Source organism: Micropterus salmoides, unplaced genomic scaffold (assembly GCF_014851395.1).
Source record: "Micropterus salmoides isolate LMB-PRFRI ecotype aquatic unplaced genomic scaffold, ASM1485139v1 Ms_hic_scaffold_8, whole genome shotgun sequence".
In the NCBI taxonomy this organism is placed as follows: domain Eukaryota; kingdom Metazoa; phylum Chordata; class Actinopteri; order Centrarchiformes; family Centrarchidae; genus Micropterus; species Micropterus salmoides.
Genome location: NW_024044570.1, coordinates 5344923 through 5368870, shown reverse-complemented (window position 1 = coordinate 5368870; position 23948 = coordinate 5344923). Strand labels below are relative to the sequence as shown.

The window sequence follows — 23948 nt, the reverse complement described above, 5'->3', positions numbered from 1 at the left end:
AAAGCTTTTTAATTTTTATGACCCTACCAGAGTGTAGTGTTTCTGTGGGCCCACCGGACCTCACTGATTACTGTACAAAAACAAAAACACATCTTTATTAACTGATTTTGGTGAAACTGGATCAGAGAACAATATTTTCTGGTTCTCCCTCTGATGTCCCCTGGCTACCCTGCCTCAACTATCTGTGGTTTAGTTCGCTGATGAACAACTGTTGCTAAATAATTAACAGTTAACTGCTACTAGCTGCTGTTAGTTAGGTCAGTTAGCTGTCATATTAGCTGCCTGAACACAAAGGAGGTTAACCTTAGCCGTTAGCATATCGGCCGTCAGGCCAGCTGTAGGGTTATCCGGTCGACTTGCACACAATCGCTGACTGTGATTTAGGCACACACCCCTGTGATGATTAGGGTTAGGGTAAGGGGCTTTGGGAAGCTGTCAACGCCTTTTATACTAACATAGCTAGCTACCTAGCTAGCTATTAGCGCTTCTGGTCTAGACAGGGCGTCTCATACAGACGCGCCCGGGGGAGTCTCATACGCACGCATCTTTTGCATCAAATACTATAATAAAATAACGCTTTGTCAGCCTTTCTGAAAGCATCAGTATTTGTCGCTGTGAGATGAGAACAGACAACAACACACGAGTAATTATGAACAGGCACATTTGTGGTAACCTTCTTTGACAGACAGGACCACTGTGCAGATAGGGATCCGGGGTACCTAAAGTGTTCACTTGGCGGAAGCTGGAATCAGTTCGCGCAGAGTCTGCATGACGGGGTGGCGGCGTAGCACACATTCAGCACTAGTGGTTACTGCAGTCCCTCCCTAGCTTTGTCTTTGTCAACGGGAAACATGTACATATACGGAATGAAATAGCACTCCGCTTTCCATTTCGTGGGAACTTTAAGGCATAAGTTAAAGTAAAGGGTCACTTTACCAACCTGCTGTTTGTTTTTCTCTCCTCAGTGCCACCAACGAAAAATACCTACGTCAGCTACACCAACCATGCCATGTGAAAAAGTGACACCATCGACTCGAGGACGTCCTGGGACATTTAAATAGCAGATTCCAGACTCAGAGGAGATGTTACCAGAGGATAAGACATGAAATGAGGTGCTCTGAACAATCTGAAGGATCGGAACTTAGAAACTGAAACCTGGGAAGTGTTTTTATGTTTACAGACAGAAGGAAACGGGCCTGAAGGGTGCCAAAAACCTGAAAGGATCTCAACTGTAAAACCATCCAAGAAACGATGAGGAAGCAGGAGGATGATAACCTGAAAGACACAAAAAAATAAGAATTAAAACAAATCTTCAAAAAGAAATACAAAAAATAAATTGTGGGGACCAAACATATTTGTTCTTATTCTAATTGTATGTTAAAAAAAAAACTTGTGGTTGTGAAAATTTCTGATTCTTGTCTCATGTCGTCTGTCCATCGACCTGCATTATGAGATGAGTCCGTTGCTGTTTTCGGTTAACATGAATGGTAGCTTTTGGTTGTGAAATGTCTAAATGGTTGAACTGAAGCATGCCCGTTTTTTATACAAATGATCTATTTATAATAAAGGAATGTTTCACAAGTCTGTGGCTTGTTTGGTTTTGAATAAGGACAAACAGCAGCCACCTTCTCAGTAGAAACAGAAAGTAGTTGTGCTGCACAGACGCTGATCTTCATTCTTCAGTGCAAATCTCGTCGTAACACCAATCTTGAGAAGCTGCAGAGCTGCCCTCTCCATTCATTAGTCACCGTTTCTTACACTGAACATTTCCAGCTAAACTGACGATCATTGTTGACCCCTTTCTCTCTGCTTTGCTCGCCTGCTATTCACCGGTCTTGTGCAGAGTTGTGCCCGCCGACTCACCTAGATTTTCATGTCACGGTTCCTCGCGGGTCTATTCCAAGTACTGTTTGATTTTTGTTTTAGAAAACTACCTTAGAGGGCGTCAGGGTTACAATTTTGGATTTATTCAGCAACAACATTTCAACATTTTTCAACAGCATTTTTCAAAAGCTATTTTCTTTTGAAGTTTATTTATTTACAGCATTATATGTGGATATTTACATCATGATAGGCTGTATATTAACTTACTGGGAGAAAACCGGTGTGAGAATAGGAGTTGAATCAGGCTCCGCCTATCGAATCTTTGACTATTTGGTGTCATCCCAAAATAAGATTAATAAAGAAACCGATTGATATGCTGTTTGACTGCTTTTGTGATACCACAAAAATAAGCATTTTTTTAACCCACAAATTGACATGTATAAATGTGAAAGTTAGTAAAAATAAATTTGCACATTTTTCCAAAGTAACAAAAAATATTCATGCTGGATGGTCATGGCTATAGCCAGCTTGCTATTTACAAAAATAACGTTTAAATTTTTAATTCTGCCTACAAAAGCTCTGATTGGTAGATGTGTATGGGTAAACAGCAAGCACAACGTCACACCTAAACATATCAGACATATGAGTGTTGATTCAGAGGTCTGGAACCAAGATAGCGCTAACTCCAACTACACTGGAGCTGCTGAACATCATCTACATTTGTCCAAAGGAAGAGGAAGGACGTGTTTAACTGTGAGTTGTGCTTTAATGTGAAAGAATGTGTGAGTAGATGCTAATAGACGGGATGTGACTGTAGAGACATGACACGTTTATTCAAGGAAAGACAGGAAACGGTAGCAAATACTTCACATCCCAACATGATAACGCTGCAGAGCAGGAAACAGAACTCCATCCATACTGGATTTGACCTTTAACATCACACAAACCCGAGTCTGGCAGGAAACTCAGCACAGTGTGCTCCTCATTACAGACTTAAAAAAAAGAAAGAGAGTCGATGTGATCAATACATGCTGTGGAACAGGAGAGGCCGGATCAATACGAGCTACCAGAGAGAACTCCTCATGCATGTAATGAATATTTCTGCATCTCCTGGCAGAGAAGAAGACGAGGACAGGTAGAGTCTGAGTGATGAAACGTCCGGGCCTCCTGCTTTTCTCCCCCCGTCGCAGCTCTCATTTCTCGCACACACTGAAAGAAAAGAAACTCCATCTCCGCACTGAAATAAATACTGATGATGGAACGGCACACCTGAATTTCTCCACGGGTTTTGATTTTTGTTTTTCTGTTTGATCATTTGTTTGCTGTCCTCAGGCTCATCTGTTTAACATTTTAACAGCCTTCAGGTAAGAGCGAATGTCATGCTTCAGGATGTCTCTACTCACTACAGTCTGAGACAAACTGTGTGGGAATTTATTACTGCCATTCAACTGTTTTAACAGTATTATATTGTCTCCGGTGTCTTCTCATGAGGTGTCAAGAATGAATATAAGAAATCAAAACACATTGTCGCATATGTTACAGTCTCGAAGGAGATACAATTATTACATTGAACCCCTATACTTATTTTTATCTTATCTCATTTTGATTTACAGGATTATAGAACTACATATCTTCTAAAAATTGTTATTTTTATAATAAACGAGGCTACTCAGATGTCAGCGGTACTGCACGTCTTCTGAGACACTTCTTAGAAAAAGAGCTTCAGACAATATTTTAAGTTGTTTTTGCTCAGATACATGCACATCTGTGCACACACAAGTAGCATCTTGATTAGTGCTGGAGACTTTTCAGAGTTTCTATTCCACTGTTTAAATCCGTGATCCATAAAGTGATTGGTTCTTGTATGAGTTGTTAATTAGTGAACTTTGGATGTGCTGGTAGGTTAAGACAGAGCTAGGCTAGCTGTTTCCTCGTTTTCAGTCTTTGTGCTAAGCTAAGCTAGCCAGAAGCTGGCTAAACCTTTATATTTGACAGACATGAGGGAGGTTTTGATTAGTTACCTGAACTAACCTGCATTATTAGCAAAGACACCCTGAGAGGGATTCGTGTTTCAGAGACAGGGATTCATTAGTTGATCTGATAATTGCTGTCCACATTTCAGTTAAAGTGGCAGCTGATAAATATTGAAATTGTCATCCCAAAGCGACCTATTAACTGCAGGATGACGCCTGTCCTACTTCTGCACAGTCTCTCTGCTGCTGTTCTTCAAGATTGTTGTTCAGTCTGATGAAGACATCATTCTGATTTTGTTTATGTGTTATTGGAAAATTATCTCTCAAGAGTTGCAGAAGTGCCCTGGTTGCTGCGCAGTTTCATTTACTGCTCCCACTGTATGTTTTTTAATGGGAATCGTTTGGCAGCTGCCGTGAGTCAGAATATCTGGTCTTTCACATTTATTGAAACACGAGTAGCTTGAAAAAAAACCATCAGCTGCTAAAGGAATAACTTGTCGGCTTAAACCACTTTAACACTGAGCATAGTCTATAGTGAGGCCACCTTCTCATGTCAAAAATACATCACATTTTTTCATCACACCTCTTTGAGCTGGTTCAGTCAAACCAATCACTAATTGTTTACCAGAGCATGCTTTGGTTGTCATAGTCAATCCACACAGGAGTCTGACTGTGTACAAAGTTGAGAAACATGCCATTTAGCCGAACTGCAAACATGGACTGACCCACATATTTCCAATGCAGCATAGTTTACTCACAGTTAGTAGCATCACCTAACATTGGAACGTTCAGCCAGCAGACATTTGTTGTTTACTCATCCATCGCCAACCGCTTATCCTGCGAGCAGGGTCGCGGGGGTAGTTTACTCAGTATTACATCCCCTCTGTGATTTTGCCCAATTACTGTTAATATATCAGGGTCATTTGCTGCCCCGCTCTCTCCCTCGCCCCACACAACAGCAGACTAACCTAGAATAGTGTTTCCCAAACCTTTATCAGAGCATGCAAACCCCTCTTCTGCATGTTTTCCACCCAACCCTGCGCCACCACAACTGGCTCAAATGTGACTGCCTCTATGGATGTGGTTCTGTCAGTCTGACACTATTGGATAGATTTCCATGCAGTTTGGTTCAGACATCCATGTTCTCTGCAAGATAAATTGTAATAACTTTGGTGATCCCCTGACTTTAGTTGTTTTTTAGTGCTAATTAGCAGGTGTTAGCATGCTAACCCAGTAAGCTAAGTTGGTGAACATGGTAAACATTGTGTATATAACAAGTTAGCACTAAGCTTGAAGCAGCCTCACAGAGGCCTGCAAGCATATCTGTAGACTGTTTGTCTTGTTTAAACTGCAGTGATCCAGACAAATTGCCCGTAGTCACATTTAAAATGTTTTATTTCCTTAATTTAATAGTTTATAAACATACCATGTTGACCAAACCACAACTGACTACACATTCAGTTCAAGACAATAGTCCTGATGCCAAGAAAAAGCCGCCAACTAAAATCTTTTTTCTCCTGCAGGATTAAAATCATGACCAAATCATGCACAAAAGGTATGATCTGTTTTTATACTTTCTGTGCAGACACAGACACCTCATGGTGAACCAGTAGATGATTGAGGACAATTTGGAGTTTTACTGGCACATTTTTGTGATATTGGGCTATATTACTAATATTGACTTGAAAAAACTGTCTTGACTCAAACATCCTGTGGCTTGTGTGTGAGTAAGTCTCAATTCCATCCAGCAACAATAATCAGCAGTACTTCTGTCTGCAGTCAGTGCCGGGCTCAGCCTGAGGGAGAACCATATGAAACAGAAATGTGACCGGTCTGAATCTGTTCCCACTGAAGAAGAATTGGCCGAGCAGGTTGGCAGAACACACTGGGTGTATTTATGAAGTGACTGCCAGGAAGTAATCAGCTCCAGGGTGGACACTGCCAAAATGATCAACAAAGGGAAATTAAATTCAGCCCACTGATGTGTCCAAAATAAGAACTTAAATAGACAAACCGTTCACCTCCAGTACTGGAAAAGAGGAGAAAACAAGTCGTCCAAAAAAATTCAAACTGCAATTCTGATTCTGTAAACATCAGTGTTATACACTGTATACCTGTCTGTATCACTGCACACTTTTAAATGCGGTAGGCATATAGTATTGTATAGTATAATTTAAGACACATCTATATACACATTAGATTAAAAATAATTAAATAATCAAAAATATATATTTGTAAAAGAATTAAAGATAAATAAAAATAAAGAAACTGGGAGATATAAATTATTTAAGTTTGTAGATTTGTGTCTGTATTCTAACATCTGGACAATCAGAGGACATTTTTTAGAGAAATTTTGGTGAAGAAACTTCTTAAGTACATGTAGAGGAAACTTAAAGATTTTCGGACATGCTGACGTTAGAAATAACCAGAATGAGGGAGGGTCTGTTTTCTTAATTTGCACAGCAGCCAAACAACAAGATTTTTAATTATGTTAACGTTACTTTTTTATGCTACTGTTACATGTGTGAGGGGGGCTTCTTTGCTTTTAACCCGTGCTGCCAGTTGATAGTTTGAACCACACACAGTTCTCATGACTTGTAGTATAAACTTTGTGTAGTCTGGTTTAGCGTTATTAATACTACTGCAGCTGCCACTTTTCATATTTATCATTATTATTTCTCTGGAATATGTGTCACAATAGCAGTGTGAAGATGAGTGCCACACATATTATTACCTACTATATTTACAAGTTTCTGGCAAGTTTGCTTTATTTCTAAATACTGAAAATGTCTATATATACTTATGACATTATGTGTTTTCTGTCCCCCTGCTGCACATGCATCCTTGATTGTCTGTAAACTTGTCTGTTACATAATGTGACAATTGTCACGGTATGTGTATTGCTGTTCAGGGTGTGTTTTTCTCTCTGTGTTGTGGTTGTGTCTCTTTGCAGGGGGCGTGGCAGCTGGCTCAGCACCTGGCTCTCCTCCACATCTGCAGCTGATCAGCTCATCACCGCTCAGCTCTTAAGCTCTTGCTTGTTGGAGGGCCGGTGCCAGATTGTTTTGGGTAACAGACAGTTATTGGCACACTAACTGTTTTTTTGAGTACTTGGCTTGTTGCAGACCTCCGGTGCCTCCGCACATCGCCAGCCACACGCCAACACCCGGATCCCCTTCCAGGCCCGGACTTCCTACCTCTCACTCTACTTCACCTAGTCGCTTCTTTTGTTTCTCAAATAAACCCCCTTTTTGTCTGACCTTACATCGAGTCTGACTATGCACCTGAATCCAGCCACCACCCAACTGTAACAACAATAACACAAAACGACTATCCGACTCACTCGTAACAGTAGGGAAAGACAGAAACAACAGTCAGTTTCTCCTCTCTGACTGATAACAGTGACTCCACCAGGTTTAGTTTCTTCCTCTCTGCATCTTATCTCCAGTAAACCACCGTCTGACACCGGCGGGAAATCCTGCTCTATCAGCTTAATTGGCTCTTTGACAGACATACTGTAGTTTTTTTCTCATTACTAAGCACTCTCATCCAGCCGCTGCAGGTGGCCCCGGGGCCAATTACTCTGTGAGAGTCCACATTGTTTTAACAAATCTGCATTTCAGAGTCGAGGAGGATACGAGGGACAGCAGATCATTTCACACAGGCCTCAGTCTTTGTGGAACACCAAAGAAAAGCTTATTATTTTCAAACTGAAAATGTTGACATTTTATGTGATTAACATCGACTGGTGTCAGTTACAGTTTGGCACAGAGTTCTGTGCTGTACTGGAAACTCAAACACAGTTTTAACATGAAATTGCCCTTCAGTAAAATTAACAGAATTATCAAAAGACATCTATTAGCAGCTGTATACTCAGAGTCTGCGTCCAGATTTAGTCAGTAATTGATTTGTTCTGTCTTGACTTTGCGTGTTCATAGTCAATCACACTGACTTTGGGTTTGACAATGTTGATGAGTTTTTATTTGAAAAACTGTGACACATTTCAGTAGTAGATTTACTTTTGAAAATGACTTTTGTTGTCAATGGCTTTGAGCTGTGCCCTCTGATATACTCAGGTGGTGGTCTTTCGCAGGGTGACAGACCCACACACAATCTGAAGGGAATATTCTGTGTTAATAGATATAGAGAAATTTAAAAGTAAGTGACTTTGAAGGGATCCTTAAATTAGATTTTCTAAATCGGAATAATTAGATGTTCAGTTTTTATGAATATTCATAATACATATTACAGGTCTATAACCGGCTGATTAACAAGATTTCCTGCATATTTCCTTTGCTGTAAAGAGTCTAACTTATTCTCAAAAGACAGTTGTGTGATTATTCTCTGTACACAAGCTGGCAAAGCTGTCTCCGTCGGCGCTGTGACCTTCTTCATGCAGGTTGCGGAGCGTCAAAAGTCTCCCTTCTGTTGGCAGAATAGACGTCTTTTAGTGCTACTGTAAATACTTTCTACCTTTCCCCTGTAAGTAATATTCATGAGAGTAATGTAATTCCTGAGGCACTGACAACAGCTACTATGATGCCCTGTAGGAAAGCCTGATGAGAATACAGAAGGTTTGAAAAACAGTGGACTAATCCCTATATACTAAATACTCCAGCATCAATAATCAATATCATTTATTGTAACACAAGTGCAACTGCTGGAGGCTTCATCATTTTCATTTGAAGAGTGTAACTACTGATGTTTGTGTTTTTCCCCATTTTCACAGGAACCTTCCCACCATGTCGTCAGCTGATTTCACAACTCTTCAGCCCTGGTGGATTCTGACGCACATTCAAGTTATTTTTAACCTCTCTGGTATCTGTTCACAGCTCTGAGGATAGGCAGGAGTGTGCCAGTATGTGTGTGTGTTTGTGTTTGTGTATGAGAGGGGGGTCACAGCTTCTCTCTGACTCTTGGAGGTTTTAATTGGCTTCAGGTGGGTTGAGTCCCAGGTGGTCTCTGAGCTGCAGCAACACATTCAGTGGTCGTGGTTCAGAGGAGGTCGGTCAGCTCACAGTTCACTGCTCACCCTCCCACTCTGAGACTGCACGTGTTCGCTGTGCTTTCTGTACAGCACGTTTATACAATATTTATATAGACAGTATTTCATAGTGAGAGAGACAAGTTTTTATGCACATTTTGAAAGGACAGGTGAGTAGGAAAATGTTGAAGGTGTGGGGGGGGACTGTTGAATTGAACTGTTGAACAACATTTCTGTCTTTGGCCTTCGTCAGGCATCAAATATGTACGCCCAATATGAAACAACACAGGCTGTAATAACCAATCAGAAAAGTGGGACCAAATCTGAAAACACCTAATTTACCAGCAACTGATTTTAAAAATCCCAAAAAAGAAAACATTTAAAAATGTTTAGTAGGGCAATAATAATTTTAAAATTAAAAAGGGGGTATGGACAGATATGAGTATCAGACAATATCCTGTGTGAGTCAAATCAGGTAACTTCAGTTTTATTTACACCAAATCCCAATTTGCTTTAAGGGGCTTTAGAATCTGTATAGCAGATGACACCCTCTGTCCATAGACCATCAATTTGAATGAGCAGAAACTCCCCAAAAACCCTTTAAGAGGGAAAAAAATGGAAGAAACCTCAGGAAGAGCAAAAAAGGGGGGATCCTTCTCCGAGCAGCTGAGCCACCCAGCGTTGTTAATGCCGGTTTCAAACAATAGGATATCCACTGAACTACCTACACTTTCCTTTCACCACTCTTCCTACACTTCATCAAGGTTTAAAATATTGTTTTGTGATTCCGCACTGTTTTCCTTTAACTGCTTTTCCATGCTGGAGCTGCAGCTGCAGCTGCTGCAACTCGAGACACTCAAAGAATTCACATTTAAACCGAAACTGGAGAGAGAGACTTAAAAAAAAAACAAGGGCGAACTCAGAGGAAAGGTATGGAGGGAATGTAACTAAATTAGTTTACTGTTGGACTAACTTAAAAAAAATTCTCCATATTTAGTTTAGCGAATTGATTGTTTCATTGATCGTCATGCTGATGACCATGAACAGATCCCAAGAACTGAATCAACGAGGCTGTTTCACAAGATGAGGAGGAAAAATGTCAGAGCTCCTTCAGACACACACACACAAAAGCATTTTTCCTCACGACGCCCAGTAAAATCAAGCCTTCCTTCTTTCAATCTTTAAAATTCTAGCTTCCAAATTGCTGCAATTTTCAGCCATCACGCTCTGAATGAAGCCCCCAGTTGCTCTGATGGGCTGAAAGCAAAGTAAAATGGAAACTTCTCCGATTGTCTTTCAGACAGACGACAGACAACCACACTTCTGAAAAAACGAATGCTGCTGACACACATTTAATGTTAATTTACATGATGAAATTAAATAAGTTTGCCTCTGCACAAATACAGAAAATATTAATGGTAGACTGGGTTTGAAACATTTCCAGCAAATAATAATTAAAATTGTCTTAATTAATCCCAGTTTTTCTGACAATTCAATAGGCCTGAACTGAACATTTCTAAACTGTAAGCCTGGAAAAGTGAATCCCAAAGAGCTGAGTTTTGCATTTCACACTCTTGATTTATGACCTGAACCGACTTTGGAATAAAATGCAATTTTTTACCTGAACTCAAAATGCCATCTGTGATGAAACTGCAGTAATATGGAAAGCAGAGAGTGACTTCCAGTTTGGCTCTTTAAACTGTCCAGAAACTACAAATCCTCCTAAGTTATAAAAAATAAAATCACACTTGTGGCTGAAATGACAGCTTGTCTGTTTATGCCTCGCCATCAGCTCTGCAAACCACACTGCTGTCACACTCCACATTTTGGTTTCTTTTGTGTTTAAAAAAAAACAAACAAAAAAAACATTATGCCTGACATTTTCTGAGCGTAATGCCTCTGCACATGTTGGAGGAGGTGTGCGCTCACTCGTTGCATTTTGGGTGTTTTATTTTTGCAGATTGAACACATTCATATTCAGATAAAGGCTGGTCACAGTGTGATATTAACATGTAAATCAGATGATTAGCATGTGAAATCGGCTGTTTGCGTCTCATCTCTGCGTCTCTGTTGACTATTTATAATGAAATGAAAAATGGTTTTAACAAATTGAGCAAACTCATACGTACACATTAGCCTGCAGACATTTCAGTATTCAGCCTATTTCTGCAGAAAGGTCATTACTGATCGACAGCAGAAACATCAGATTGTTCCCTAAGGTGTTGGTTGGATTAAGTCTAAGTGTATCAGTACAGCTTTTCATCACAGTAACTTTCAACAGTTATTAAACAGAAAGTCAAGAACAACTCAGGGAGCATCAGTACAATTAATTCTCTGAATTACTGTCATTACTGTTATTTAAAGCTGCATTCAGTGATTCTAGGGCCGTGGAATGAGCTGAAAACACATATCAGCTTATAAAGTGTTTGTGTGGCTAATAAGTTAACAGCTGCCCACTTATGCATCTAGCAGTCACAGAACAAGATGATCATCCCACTGGAGTCGTGCTTATGGTCCAATATTCACTTTAGTTTTAGTTCTGTGTTATTAACTCCTGAGAAACATATCTGTCTCTTTTGCAATGAGTGAAAGTTAAAAATATAAACAGCTGGTCTGATTAATACTGTGGCTGTACACAGATTTTTTTTTAACTCCTATTGCCCGCCCCTGGGTGACTTATGCACTGCACTGTGTTTTGTAGTTAGATGTAATATATTTTATTTGAAAACAGGAGATGGTAATCAGGAAAACAACATGTGCGTTTCATTTTTGCCATCTGCTGCAGCCTTTTTGTGCTGTGCAGGTTCAACCTGAGAAGACAGACATTGTGATTTTAATGTAAAAGTGACTTGGATGCTATTACAGACAGTGTCATCATATTCACTTAAAGACGTGCATTTCAGAAAGGGGCTATACAGTAAATGCCAGAAAATCCAAACTATGAGGTTAAAAAGCTCTGTAGAGCTGCAGAGTTGGAGAGAGTCTGTGGGTTCACAACTACCAGAAACAACTGATTCCTTGTTATAAAAATATTGACTAAAGCAGCTTTAAGGCAGCATGTAGATCACCAATAAATACTGTTTTATTAACTTGACATCGGTCAAACCTGGACCAGGTGTGTTTACATGTCACACTGTCCTGGTTTCTCACCGGTTTCTACTCAGAAACGGGTTAACCCCTTAACACCGACTGTCGAGAATTTGCATCACACCACTTCCATTCAGGCTGCAGCCGAGAAAGCATATGTATTCCCACCAATGACAGTGTGTGCATACTCAATATGTACCTAGGAACCTTTTGCAAGCACTGGTTTCTCGTTTATGCCTGTTATCGCTAATTTGCATCATAACTACATACCTGAATTTATATTTATTCTATGTTCAATTGACAAATTATCTCCACTTAATTTAACATCAGCTTTATATGTATCTATATATTGTGGTGTAGCCTGGCCAGAGTGGCTAGGAAGGTGGTAGGTAGGCAGTGATTATTTTATTGACCATGGTCGGCAGTACACGGATAATTCAGTCCAAAATAACAAAAGAAAAATAACGCAGCAAACGTATAGCAACACTAACAAGAGGCACGTGTTCACAGCAGCACACCCCCACCTCCTTTTTTCCCCCTGTTTATATAGGGTGGTCAATTCACACCCAACTGCTTCAGCCCATCACGTTCTGATGCAGGTTGATCTACTCCACAACATCTATATCTAGAAATCTCTTAATATTTGGAACTCCGTTATCAGTTCACTCTGCTCCCACTGCCTAGAAAACAGGTCTGGGTTATTCACACATTTATTCATAATAATCAAAACAACCAAAAGAAACATTCCTATAAAGAAAGAAAACCCTCTACTTGGTTTGGCCCGGTGATGTTATCCATTACCACCCTATTCCTATAAAACAGGAAATGCTTAGGCTGGCCCCTCCCCAAACAATTATCCTGCGTGGTGGAACTGAACAAAGTAACAAACAATTGTAAGTATTAACACAGGAAAACAATTAAACCATGTTTAAACTTGCAACGTAATAAAATTGAGCTGAAACTAACTTATGACTATGTGTTTACTCTAACTTTACATATGCTTTGCACTCGCCTGTAACATTATACAAACACAAACAACCCGGAATAGTAAGTGGTGCACTTTTACACAAGCTATGGCAAATTACCAAAAAACATAAACATATATGTATAAACTAGAAGGTCATGGCCTGTATGGGACAAGTGGTGAGCAAACCCACTTTGTCATATATATATATATTTTCATATTCAGGCGTCAAGGGAATATAATGTTTACATGTGCAAACACATGAAAAGAACCTGATCATATCCAGGATAGTAGTCATCATCATCATCTGTGTATATTTTTAGCCTTGCTGTTGGCACAGCTCTAGAGATGAACAGAATTATTGCCATGAAGTTTTGTACAGGCATTCTTGGAGGCCAGGAGATGAATCTTACACCATTGCTTTGGTGATCACCTCACTTTTTCTCTTGTGCCACCATGAGGTTTATGTTTGTGAGTAAAATGTCTCAACTATTGAACGGATTACCCTGTCACTTGATACAGACCTTCATGTCTACCCCAGGATGAATTATAATAAGCTTGGTGACATCTAGCGCCATCATCAGGTCATAAAGTGTATTTATTAAATGCCTCACTTTATGACAAAATTACTTCCAAAACTAATGACATTCCCGTCAGCCTCAGCTGTACTTTGTGCTTAGTGCTAATTAGCTAGTGATTAGCTTAAATGGTGATTATGGTTAACATTAAAACTGCTTGACATAAGCATGACAGCACTGTCATTGTGAGCGTGTTAGCATGCTGACGTTAGCTAAACCTCACAGAGCTGTGTAATAATTATATTGTATATGATGCACAGCAGGTGATATACAGTAAAACCAACATGTCAAGTGTATCTAAAAATATACACAGGTGCTGAATACAAACTACACACAGAAACACACTTCACATAGAGACACAAACAGCCTGACGCATATAAACACACACACAGTCTCTCTCCAGCAGCCTCCTCTCCATCATCTTCCTCCTGTATGGATGCTATAATTAGCAGTGGCCCCTGGGGCCCCTGCAGGCACAGATGACCCATCCTGGACGCTATGAAATTAATGATCCACATGCTGTCCTGTCATGCACATGGTTATTATTATTTACTGGTAACTTTGGCTATAAAGGAAATGCTGCATTATTCTTCATTAGGGTGCCACTCTGAGCCAGAGTGTTTATTCACAAATACACCCCGAGGATTGTGGGAAACAGAAACCGGCTCCGGAACCAAGGACGACATCAGCGCTAATAGCTGTGGGTTTATTTTTTGTTTTTGTTTTTCTGTGTTGCCATCTGTCCGCAGATGTCATTAACAGGACCTCGCTGCTGCAGACGCTGCACAGTCTGAGCTGGTGAGAAGTGGATTCCAGCAGACGAGGCTCAAACTGGTGAGAAACACAAGGAAACTGCTCATCTTGACCTAACTTTTAAAATAAATAATCAGGCTAACACTGTGACTCAATCCTCCTTTAATGTTGGCGAATGGAAGTTCATTCCTGACCTTTGATTTTGTTGTTATGTACATATGGAGGTGGAAGTTTTGAAAAACTAATACAAGATGCAGAGATACTTTCGATATCAGAGAACTGACAACAAGTATCTTTCTCTGTCTCTGTGCCCTAACGTTGTACTTGACTAGTGTTGCCAGATACTTTTTATTTGATTGAGCAAGTAAAAATGCTTGTGGTCATGTGGGCTACTTTTTGTGCCATTTGCAAGTGCAAGCGTAAGAGTACAAAATTTAAAACACTAAACTGATAAACTACAGAATAACCTCTCCATTTAATTCACATCATTAAACTTTATGTTTTTAGATGGTAGCTTACCACAATGAGGTACAATGATAAGATTGGCAGGAACAAAAAGGTTCTCACTTTCTTTTTCTTGAGAGAAATTCTGCTCAGATGTAATTTTAATACTTCACAGAAGAGAATGAAGATGAAGAGGTTGATAAACTTGACAGAGATCACACTGAATTCTAACATTGAGTGTCACATTTACCTTCCCTGAACCTGCTGACACACTCAGCCTATCAACAGCCACCCTGACAGTCTCTGATTAAGATAACCTTCCTCATAACATAACAAGGACACTCACTTTCATTTCTTTTCCACATCATTGCTGTTATTGATTTATATTCAGAGGGAGTTGAGCCGAGGCTTCCTCCAAGTTGTCTAGAGATCTTGCTGATAAAAATGAAAGTAATTTGTTCCTCTGAGGTCAAACTCTTTCCAAAATATGAAAAAACTGAGTAAGAAATCCGAGGACAGACGTAGGTGAGCAAAGCAGAGTTGTAGATTGACGCCTCCAATGTGTCTTATGCTGCATTCACGTTATGCAGGCACAACGAGAAAACCTCCATAATTTTGACTCGAAAAGGCTTTACACATTATTTCAAGATGGTTACCCCCATTGCAAGGTATTAAAAGATAAACTGAAAGTAATATTTGTTATACTTTCTCCCACAGTCAAATGAGATGCATGTTATATTAACTGGCCAAAGGCAAAGGATTTAGTAGGGACGGGAGAGACATGAATTGTCTCTAGCAATGATTTTGATCCAAAAATTTTAATATATCCACTGTTGTCCGTCAGTGTGTTGTGTACACAAACGGTTAACAGCTTTTGTTCTATAATACAAGGCCAATGAGTTTTTAAATTCAGAAAGATTATATCCTGTCTGAAGTCCGTTCGGGAGCAGTTGATCGCTCTTCGCCACCCCCTACGCTGAACAGCAAACGATGCCTGACGAAGAGATAATTCGGCTCTAGAATGAGTCTAGACGAGTCCGCTTTATTTAGATAGAAACTTTATTTCTAAAAAGTAAGAGTTATTATAGCTATTAGGGGGAAAGTGAGATATATCTTTTATTCGCCAGTGCCCATCAGAATCTCACTCTAGCTGGTTGTCGAAAGTTAGAAATTCAGGGCAATCTCAGTCTATCAGTCGATCGATCCACCACTTTGGTCAGACTGAAATATCTCAGCAACTATTGGATGGAAACACTCACGGTACCCAGATGATGGAGCCTAATGCCTTTACTAATGCGCTAACTCTTCATCGGCACCACCAGTAGGCCAAGTTTTTACCTATCCAGTGAAATATCTTAACATCTACTGGATGTATTGGCACCAAATTCGGTACAGACATTCATGGTTCCAAGGTGAATGTGTCATAATAACTTGGGTGATCCTCTGACTTTAGTCTAGCACTAACATAAGGTCAAAACTTGTCCAATACTACGTCCAAAATATCCCATCAGCTTCAGCTGAACTTTTTTGTTAAGTGCTAAATACCAAATATTAGCATGCTAGCACGCTAAACTAAGATGGTTAATATAGAAAACTTATAACTGATAAACATCAAAATGTTAGCATTGTAAGAATGTAAGCATGTTGACATTAACATTTAGCTCGAAGTACTGCTGTGCAAAGTACAGCCTTAGAGAGCCGCTAGAGTGGCTGCAGACTTGAGGCCTATTTGAGAGTAGGTGTGTTTCCATCCACTTTTATATGCGCATTTTCAATGTTCCCATAAACAATTAACTGTAAACGCTAATAAATAAAAGTATACTTCACTGAGGGGGCGGCACGGCGAGTGATTAGCACTGTCGTCTCACAGCAAGAAGGTCGTGGGTTCAAACCTCAGTTGCCCCGGCCATTCTGTGTGGAGTTTGCATGTTCTCCCCGTGTCTGCGTGGGTTCTCTCCCGGTGCTCCGGCTTCCTCCCACCATCCAAAGACATGCAGACTAGGTTGATTGGTGACCCTAAATTGTCCTTAGGTGTGAGTGTGGGCGTGAGTGGTTGTTTGTCTATGTGTGGCCCTGCGATGGACTGGCGACCTGTCCAGGATGTACCCTACCTTTCGCCTGATGTCAGCTGGGATTGGCTCCAGCCCCCCGCGACCCTGTATGCAGGATAAGCGGTTGACGATGGATGGATGGATACTTCACTGAGGTGGAAACAGACTAGGTAAATGAATCATTATGAAGTAAGTGGAGCGTAAACATCAGATCTGTGTGGAGCGTTTCTCATATTAAGACATGAAACAAACAGAATTGCCATATTTATATCATGTTTTCTACATTGTTTTCCACCATTTGAGGTGTCCTGCAATGGTTTAATGGCTCCCGACTGGAGAATTAGCATCACTGACCGTTTATCTCGATGTGCCAAAACTTTCTTTAATAGCCACTTTTGTAGCAGTTATTGTAACTGTGAATTGGTAAAAGCGATTCAGTAAGCAACGATGCAACGAAGCAATGAGCAGTAAGAAATGAAATGAAAAAACACTGATGTTGCAGAAACACAGTTCCAAACTGTCCATCAGGTAGGAAACTCGTCAGGCTCAGTGATGGGTCAGCCTGACTGCAAGACGAACACTATGCGGATGTTCATGTGCACTACTTGTTTTACTGTTCAACCATCCTCCACAGTGATCCTGGGTGTTTAGGTTTTTGCCAACAGAAACAAACACTTAAATAATTCTGGGCTGCAGGCTTTCCAACAGTTTATTTTCCCTCCTCATCAGAGGAGCAGTGGAGGGAATGTAAATAGGACAGTGGGGAGAGAAGAGAATCAGTGAAGTGTATCTGGGCATACAGGTGTACTGTTTGACAGGGGATGAATGTTTTTGGTGTAATGCATTCAGAATGAGGCAGGAGCCGGGAAGAACACATGCTGTGGACAGATAAGTGTGATGATGAGTAACACCTAAACAGATTCAACAAAGAAATGCTTTTGTGATTGTGCAGAAATCCAGCAGAGGATCATGGGAGTCCCAGTGAGACAACTCAGACACGCTGCAGTTATACCTTCGCTCCAAAAATACACATTCAATAGATCGTTCTGTACATAGGCCTATATCAGGATTTAAAGCTACTAAATATACTCAATCTGGAACCTTTTTCTGAAAACACAGAAGGAGACAATGTCTTAAAATGCAAATAGAGCTAAGAGCAGGAGTGAGAGATTTTTCTCAGCAGGAAAACATTCAGAGGATGACAAACAACCAGAAAGAAGAGAAAAGAGTTACAAAGCACTCCAGAAAAAGAGACAATACGTACAACGTGTACCAAACAGTGTGGTTAAGAGATACAAAAAAAACCTGTAGAATACAGTCACAGAATTTTTAGGAGGTTGTTAGTGGTAACAGAGGCTATTTGATGAGATGTCACCAGAGATGTGACTGAATCATTTGTAGCAGGGTCCCTTTTGCAGGTCATTGACATAGTAAATCTACCTACCTCAAAGCAGCTTCATACCCTTTCAGTACTAAGGAAGAAAACAAATTCCAGTGCCCATCAGAATCTCACTCTAGCTGGTTGTCGAAAGTTAGAAACTCAGGGCAATCTCAGTCTATCAGTCGATCGATCCACCACTTTGGTCAGACTGAAATCTCTCAAACTATTGGATGGAAATACCCAGAGGATGGAGCCTAATGCCTTTACTAATGTGCTAACTCTTCATCGGCACCACCAGTAGGTCAAAGTTTTCACCTATCCAGTGAAATATCTTAACATCTACTGGATCAATTGGCATCAAATTCGGTACAGACATTCATGGTTCCAAGGTGAATGTGTCATAATAACTTGGGTGAACCTCTGACTTTAGTCTAGCGCTAACATAAGGTCAAAACTTGTCCAATACTACGTCCAGAATATCCCATCAGCTTCAGCTGAACTTTTTTGTTAAGTGCTAAATAGCAAATATTAGCATGCTAGCACGCTAAACTAAGATGGTTAATATAGAAAACTTATAACTGCTAAACATCAGCATGTTAGCATTTTTATTGTGAGCATATTAACATGTTGAAATTAGCATTTAGCTCAAAGCACCGCTTTGCTTACATACCCTTTCTGTATTAGAATAGAAAACTGAAACCATGATATGTTTAATTAGGTGTAAATTATCATAATAATTATTGTACACCTACAGAAGCTTTACAGAAGTGTTTTTCAGGCCTCCGTCTCAAGGGTGTCTGAAGGAACAGATACACTTCAATTATACTTCACACTAAGATGGCCAGGTTCAACAGTTACTGTTAAACAGCATTTTAGGTAGTGTAGGTTGCTCTCACTAACAGTTTCTCTATAAAAGAATAAAATGATTTTAAAGTCATCACATCAAATCACAAAGGCCTTCTACAAAATAGAAATGGTAAAAAATTTGCTCCAGGTGCTTCACATCTGAGAAAATATTTGACAGATGGGTGGTCAACATGTAGTCTTAACATGGCTTGTTGGTAAATCGACTAAAGGTGGGAAAATATGAACCTCGTTTTCTTTATATACAGTAAGATAATAAAACATATAATCCTTAATGAATGTTTGACAACAAAACAGACACAAATAAGATCTAGCTCAACCCGTGAATATAGCTTTGTCACAAGTCACAAGAAGTTCCTTTTCCTTTGACTCTTTCAAATGTTAAGGGTAGGCCAGCCCGTCCTCACAAGAGGCTCACAGAGGCGTGTGACCTCTGACATGTATAGCAATAGTAAGTCGCTTTGGATAAAAATGTCAGCTAAATGAAAACATGTGAATGTAAGAAAAACAGCCATATAGGTCAATTATCATAAAGCTATTTACAACCCTTATTTACATTTGTTAGGCTGTGACCTCTAGTGTCAGAAGAAGTCAGGTGACCTAGTATAAATAGCGACAAAGTCCCATGCAGACAGTCAAAGATGAAGTGTTAAATAACATTTTGTCGACTTAAGTCACGTGACTTACATAATGGTATTATTTTAACCCAAACCACAACCTTTTCATTGTCACATTCTGTTAGCAATGCTTAGCTTAGCTCTCTGTGAGTTTATTTGGTTAGACATCTGTCTTGTCTCTTATCTTAGTTCTTTTTTTTTTTTTATCTTAGTCCATTTTAGTTCTTTGCCTCAGTTCTTAGTCCTGTGCCTTAGTTCATGTTTTGGTGTTTACTCCTAGTTCTGTGTTTGCATTATTTCAGTTTTGTCTGCTCTGTATTCTGTCCCTATAGTTCAACACATTCTCATCTCAATGCGTCATAACTGACGCTTTCAGACAGCGTAACAAAGCTTAAGGATTTTACGCTGAAGGTACCCTTCAGTGTCTGTATGAAACGCCCCCCTTTGCTACGTTGCAGCAACACAAGGGAGGCCAACCCTACCTGTTAGCACATCGACCGCTGTGTGCAGCTGTAGGGTTAGCCGGTCGACATGCATAAAGTCTGTGACTTAGGTTTAGGTACTAACGTTTCTGATGGTTGTGGTAAGAGTAGGGGCTTCGGTGGGCTGTCAACACCTTTATCACGAACGTAGCTAGCTAGCTAGCAACCGCTAGCTAACTAGCCCCCCGGTCTGTACGGGACGCACCAGAGCGTCTCATACAGACACTTCCGGAAAACGCTAAGGGGTACCTTTAGCGTCAAATAACTACGCTTTGTCACTCTTTCTCAAATTGTCGGTATATGACGCCCTGAGATGAGAACGGGCTGTATAGTTCTGTTTCAGCTCTGTTCCTGTTTGGACCTGTGGCTGCCTAAGTTCTTGTCTTTTCTGTTATTATCTGGTTAGTATCTGGCTGTTTGTTTCATGCTTAGTTTCTGCCTGTCTAGTGTTTATGGTAATCCTCGAGTTATCCCTCTGCCTACCTTTTTCTCTGTTTTCCCCTGCAGTCTCTCTGCCTGCCTGTGTCTCGTTAGTCTCATCCCTGTCACCTGTGTTGCTCCCGCCCTGCTCGTTAGTCCCTGTGTGTGTATATGCTTGCTGGTGTCTTCAGTCCTTGTCCGGTCATGTGTAGTTTTGTCTCGTCTCGTTCTCGGATGGATTACTTGTTTGGATTGTTTATTCTTTGGATTTATTGAACTCAGCCACTCTGCCAGTAAGTGTGCTCGCCTTTTGTTTGCCACAATAAACCTTTTTTTGAACTGTACCTGTTCCGTGCTGTGTCCCGCATTTGCGTCCGCCGACCTTTTCAGCCACACACCGTGACATTCTTAAACAGAAGAAGACATACTTTATTTATCCCACAAGGGAAATGGAATGCTTTTTCACTCTGTTGTTAATTAGTTGGTATTAAATGCCGTTTTTCCATTACCAGTACCAGCTCAACTCGTCTCGACGCAGCTCGGTTTGCCCGTTTTTCATTGCAGATAGTACCCAGAGATAGTACCCCTCAATGTAGCTGGTTGTAAAAGGAACGCCACACACAACTGCTGCGACGTAATGTTCAGTGCGACACACACACCAGTGATCCACAAAGCTGTCTCTTGATTTAAGTTAAAACGTTTCAACATTCCTCAGAATGTAAAGACAGATAAGCGGTATGAAAACCTTCCAGCTGTGTTTTCCTCTGCCGTTGTTGCTGCAGTGGTCTGTGTGACGGCGGGAGCAGAGGGCTCTGTGAGCGGGCGGCTGGCCGGCCTCTCTAGCTCCTCCGGCGGGTTGGTACAGGCTTCCCACTTGCGGAGCTCCTCAACTCAAAATCTACACAGTTGATTTCTCACCTCAAAACTTCTCAGAAGTGGATTTAGTGATAAAATAACGTATGAAATTTGTAAAATATAAAACTTTCTGTTGCTGGCCTCTGTCCTGCACGCACAATGATGATGCAGTGAATAGTGACAATTCTCTCTGACCAATCAGCAGTCTGCTGCGTTTTCATGTCACATTTTAGTATCGCCAAAAAAAAAAGTACCTGGTAGCAGGTACAGGCACAACTTTTCCACAATGGAAAACCAAAAATAGGCGAGTCGAGTACCATGCAGTGGAAACGGGGCTATACACACACACAGGTCTGAAATACACAAACATAGAGAGAGATGTCAAAGCGAGGGGGCTGCCACTCAATGCGGTGCCCCGAAGCAGTCTTCAGCAGTCCTCAGGAGGTGAACTGGCACTCCTCCAGCTATCAGTGCTTTCCCATCATGCTGCTATTGAATCTGCTTGCATTTAGTTAGGATAATCATGTGAAAAGTACATCCATTTAGCAAAACATTCATAATATACCTCAGTTTATGAAGAGTATGTGGCAGCATTGAGTTTGAGGTGACACTAGTCAGTTTGAAGTGTGAAGTTATTATCTGTAAAATGCAGATTAGTTAAAGAGATATCATATACTTTGTTTTATTTTATTCTTTCATCGGGTGAAGTGACAGGCCAAATGTTCTGTGTGTAGCAATTTGTAATTCATATTCATTTGTGAATGACCAATTTACATTTTTTTAATTGTTTACCCCCTGAAGCCTGCCTAACGGACTAGGCATTAGTATTTCTTTCACAACCCAATGCAGGCATATTATTATGTAACACTTTAAAGGACTGAAATGTAATAATACAATCATATTCCAGTCTTGCTCATTTGTCTTTCATTGTGTGGTATAGGAAGCTTCTCTCAATATTAGGGTTTAAGAAATCAGATGCCCATATCTTAACTTTATGTCATGTCTGGAGAATGACAATACCATAACATAAGGAAGGGGGCGGGGGGGCACACAGAATACTGTGTTATGCCTCTGTGAGTTCCTGTACATTTATTACAACTGGCAAATTCAGATTATGCATCATGCTTTTTCACAATCTGAACTCTGCAATCCCGAAATAATGTGCAGTTATTGTTGTTTTGTCCCGCGTCTTGCTGATGCTGATTGCAATGTGATGCGATGTTACTGTCCTGAATCTGTCAGCGCAGATGAGACGTGGAGCTGCACGGGAGCCTTTAGCTCAGCTGTTACTCATCAGTCGTCTCCCGCTGTCATTCGACATGTCTTCAGACACTGCTTTACGCTGAGATGGAGTGGCTGAATCCCATCGTCTTGTCTGTGTACATACAAATCAAATGCACCTCTTTGTAAATACAAGTGTGTCACATGCAGCAGTAGGTCAGAAGAAGTCCTCCTCTTGCAACTCACCTAATCTGCGTTGTTGCCACTGACAACCATCACTGACTGTAACAGAACCAAATATCACTGAGCACTCACTGGACCGAATTACATACTTAACTGCAGATGATTTACGCTTGCAAAGTTCAATCCTTTCACTGCCATCCCACATAAAGATCATCCAGCTGCACATTCAGAAACAGTTCAACATGCGCAAATACAGTAATGGGTCCATAATGGAGAGCAGTGAATGAAACTCCTGAAATCAACCATGAACTAGCAAGGAATGAAAAACATACACTACACAGGGGTGGGACAAACTAATTAGACACAGGTAAACCCACTGAGACTAACACAGGTAGTAGGACCTGACAAGAAACACCAGGAGCAGAGTAACTACAAACTACAACAGGAAGTACAGTCTAAGTTACTTTCGTTTTATTTTGATTAAACACCCTTTATTTTTATTTTTTTATTGATTTATATATTTCTATTTATGTATTTTGCATATTTATTTAGTTCTACTTATTTATTTTCGGCTGTATGCTGCTTACTGTAGTTGTACTTTAATGTTAGGTCTATGTAACGTTACAATGATGCCTGTTTGTTCATTGAAGATGCAAATAAAGTGAAGGGGGGGGGGGGACAGGAAGTAAAGTTTGCAGCAACAGACAACGAACAATGTCACAAAATGAAACGTATTCAACTGCAAGGAACACAGACAGAAAAACAAAACCAGAACACTAGAGAAACCCAGAAACTGCTAAGAAACACAGGAAAGCTCAGTTGAAAACTCACCAACCAACCCAAAACCATGACAGCCTCCCAACATTGTCAGTGGATTTGCAGCTCCGGTCAGGCTGTTCATTAGCCAGTCAGAGAGCAAAGTGTTCATACTTGCTGATTTAAGTATCACACTGTCCAGATAGACAGATATGACTGCAGCAATATGAGGGCAACAACATGGAAACCAGCTGTACAAGCAAAACAACCCTCTCACCAACCAACTAACTAAACCAACCAATCAAGCAACCAACGAGCAAAAACAACCAGCTAGGCAGCCTTCAAGTCAATCACCCAATAAACCAAATAGCCAACCAACCAATAATAAATCCAACTAGAAACCAACCAGCCATACAACCAACATAACCCCTGATTGGAGACAGGCCCTGACAACATTAAGGGGAGTTAATAAAGCATCTTTTCAGGCTCCTGAAGCATTTTTCACTCAGAC

General features: G+C 40.5%; 1 protein-coding gene and 1 long non-coding RNA gene across 2 annotated transcripts in view; both read left to right on the top strand.

Annotated features, from left to right (window-relative positions):
- The window catches only part of LOC119894372 (metabotropic glutamate receptor 8-like), a 208492-nt gene extending 206909 nt beyond the window's left edge, over positions 1-1583 (top strand). Inside the window, exon 12 of the mRNA XM_038707080.1 lies at positions 966-1583. Coding sequence (XP_038563008.1) covers positions 966-1015 — 50 coding nt within the window. The 3' untranslated portion in view covers positions 1016-1583. The remainder of the gene's footprint in view (positions 1-965) is intronic.
- Positions 1584-5242: 3659 nt separating this feature from the next.
- On the top strand, positions 5243-7009 carry LOC119893162. Its single transcript, XR_005442771.1, has 3 exons — positions 5243-5352; positions 5577-5668; positions 6751-7009. It is a non-coding gene; the product is annotated as an uncharacterized LOC119893162 (long non-coding RNA).
- The last annotated feature ends 16939 nt before the right edge of the window (positions 7010-23948 follow it).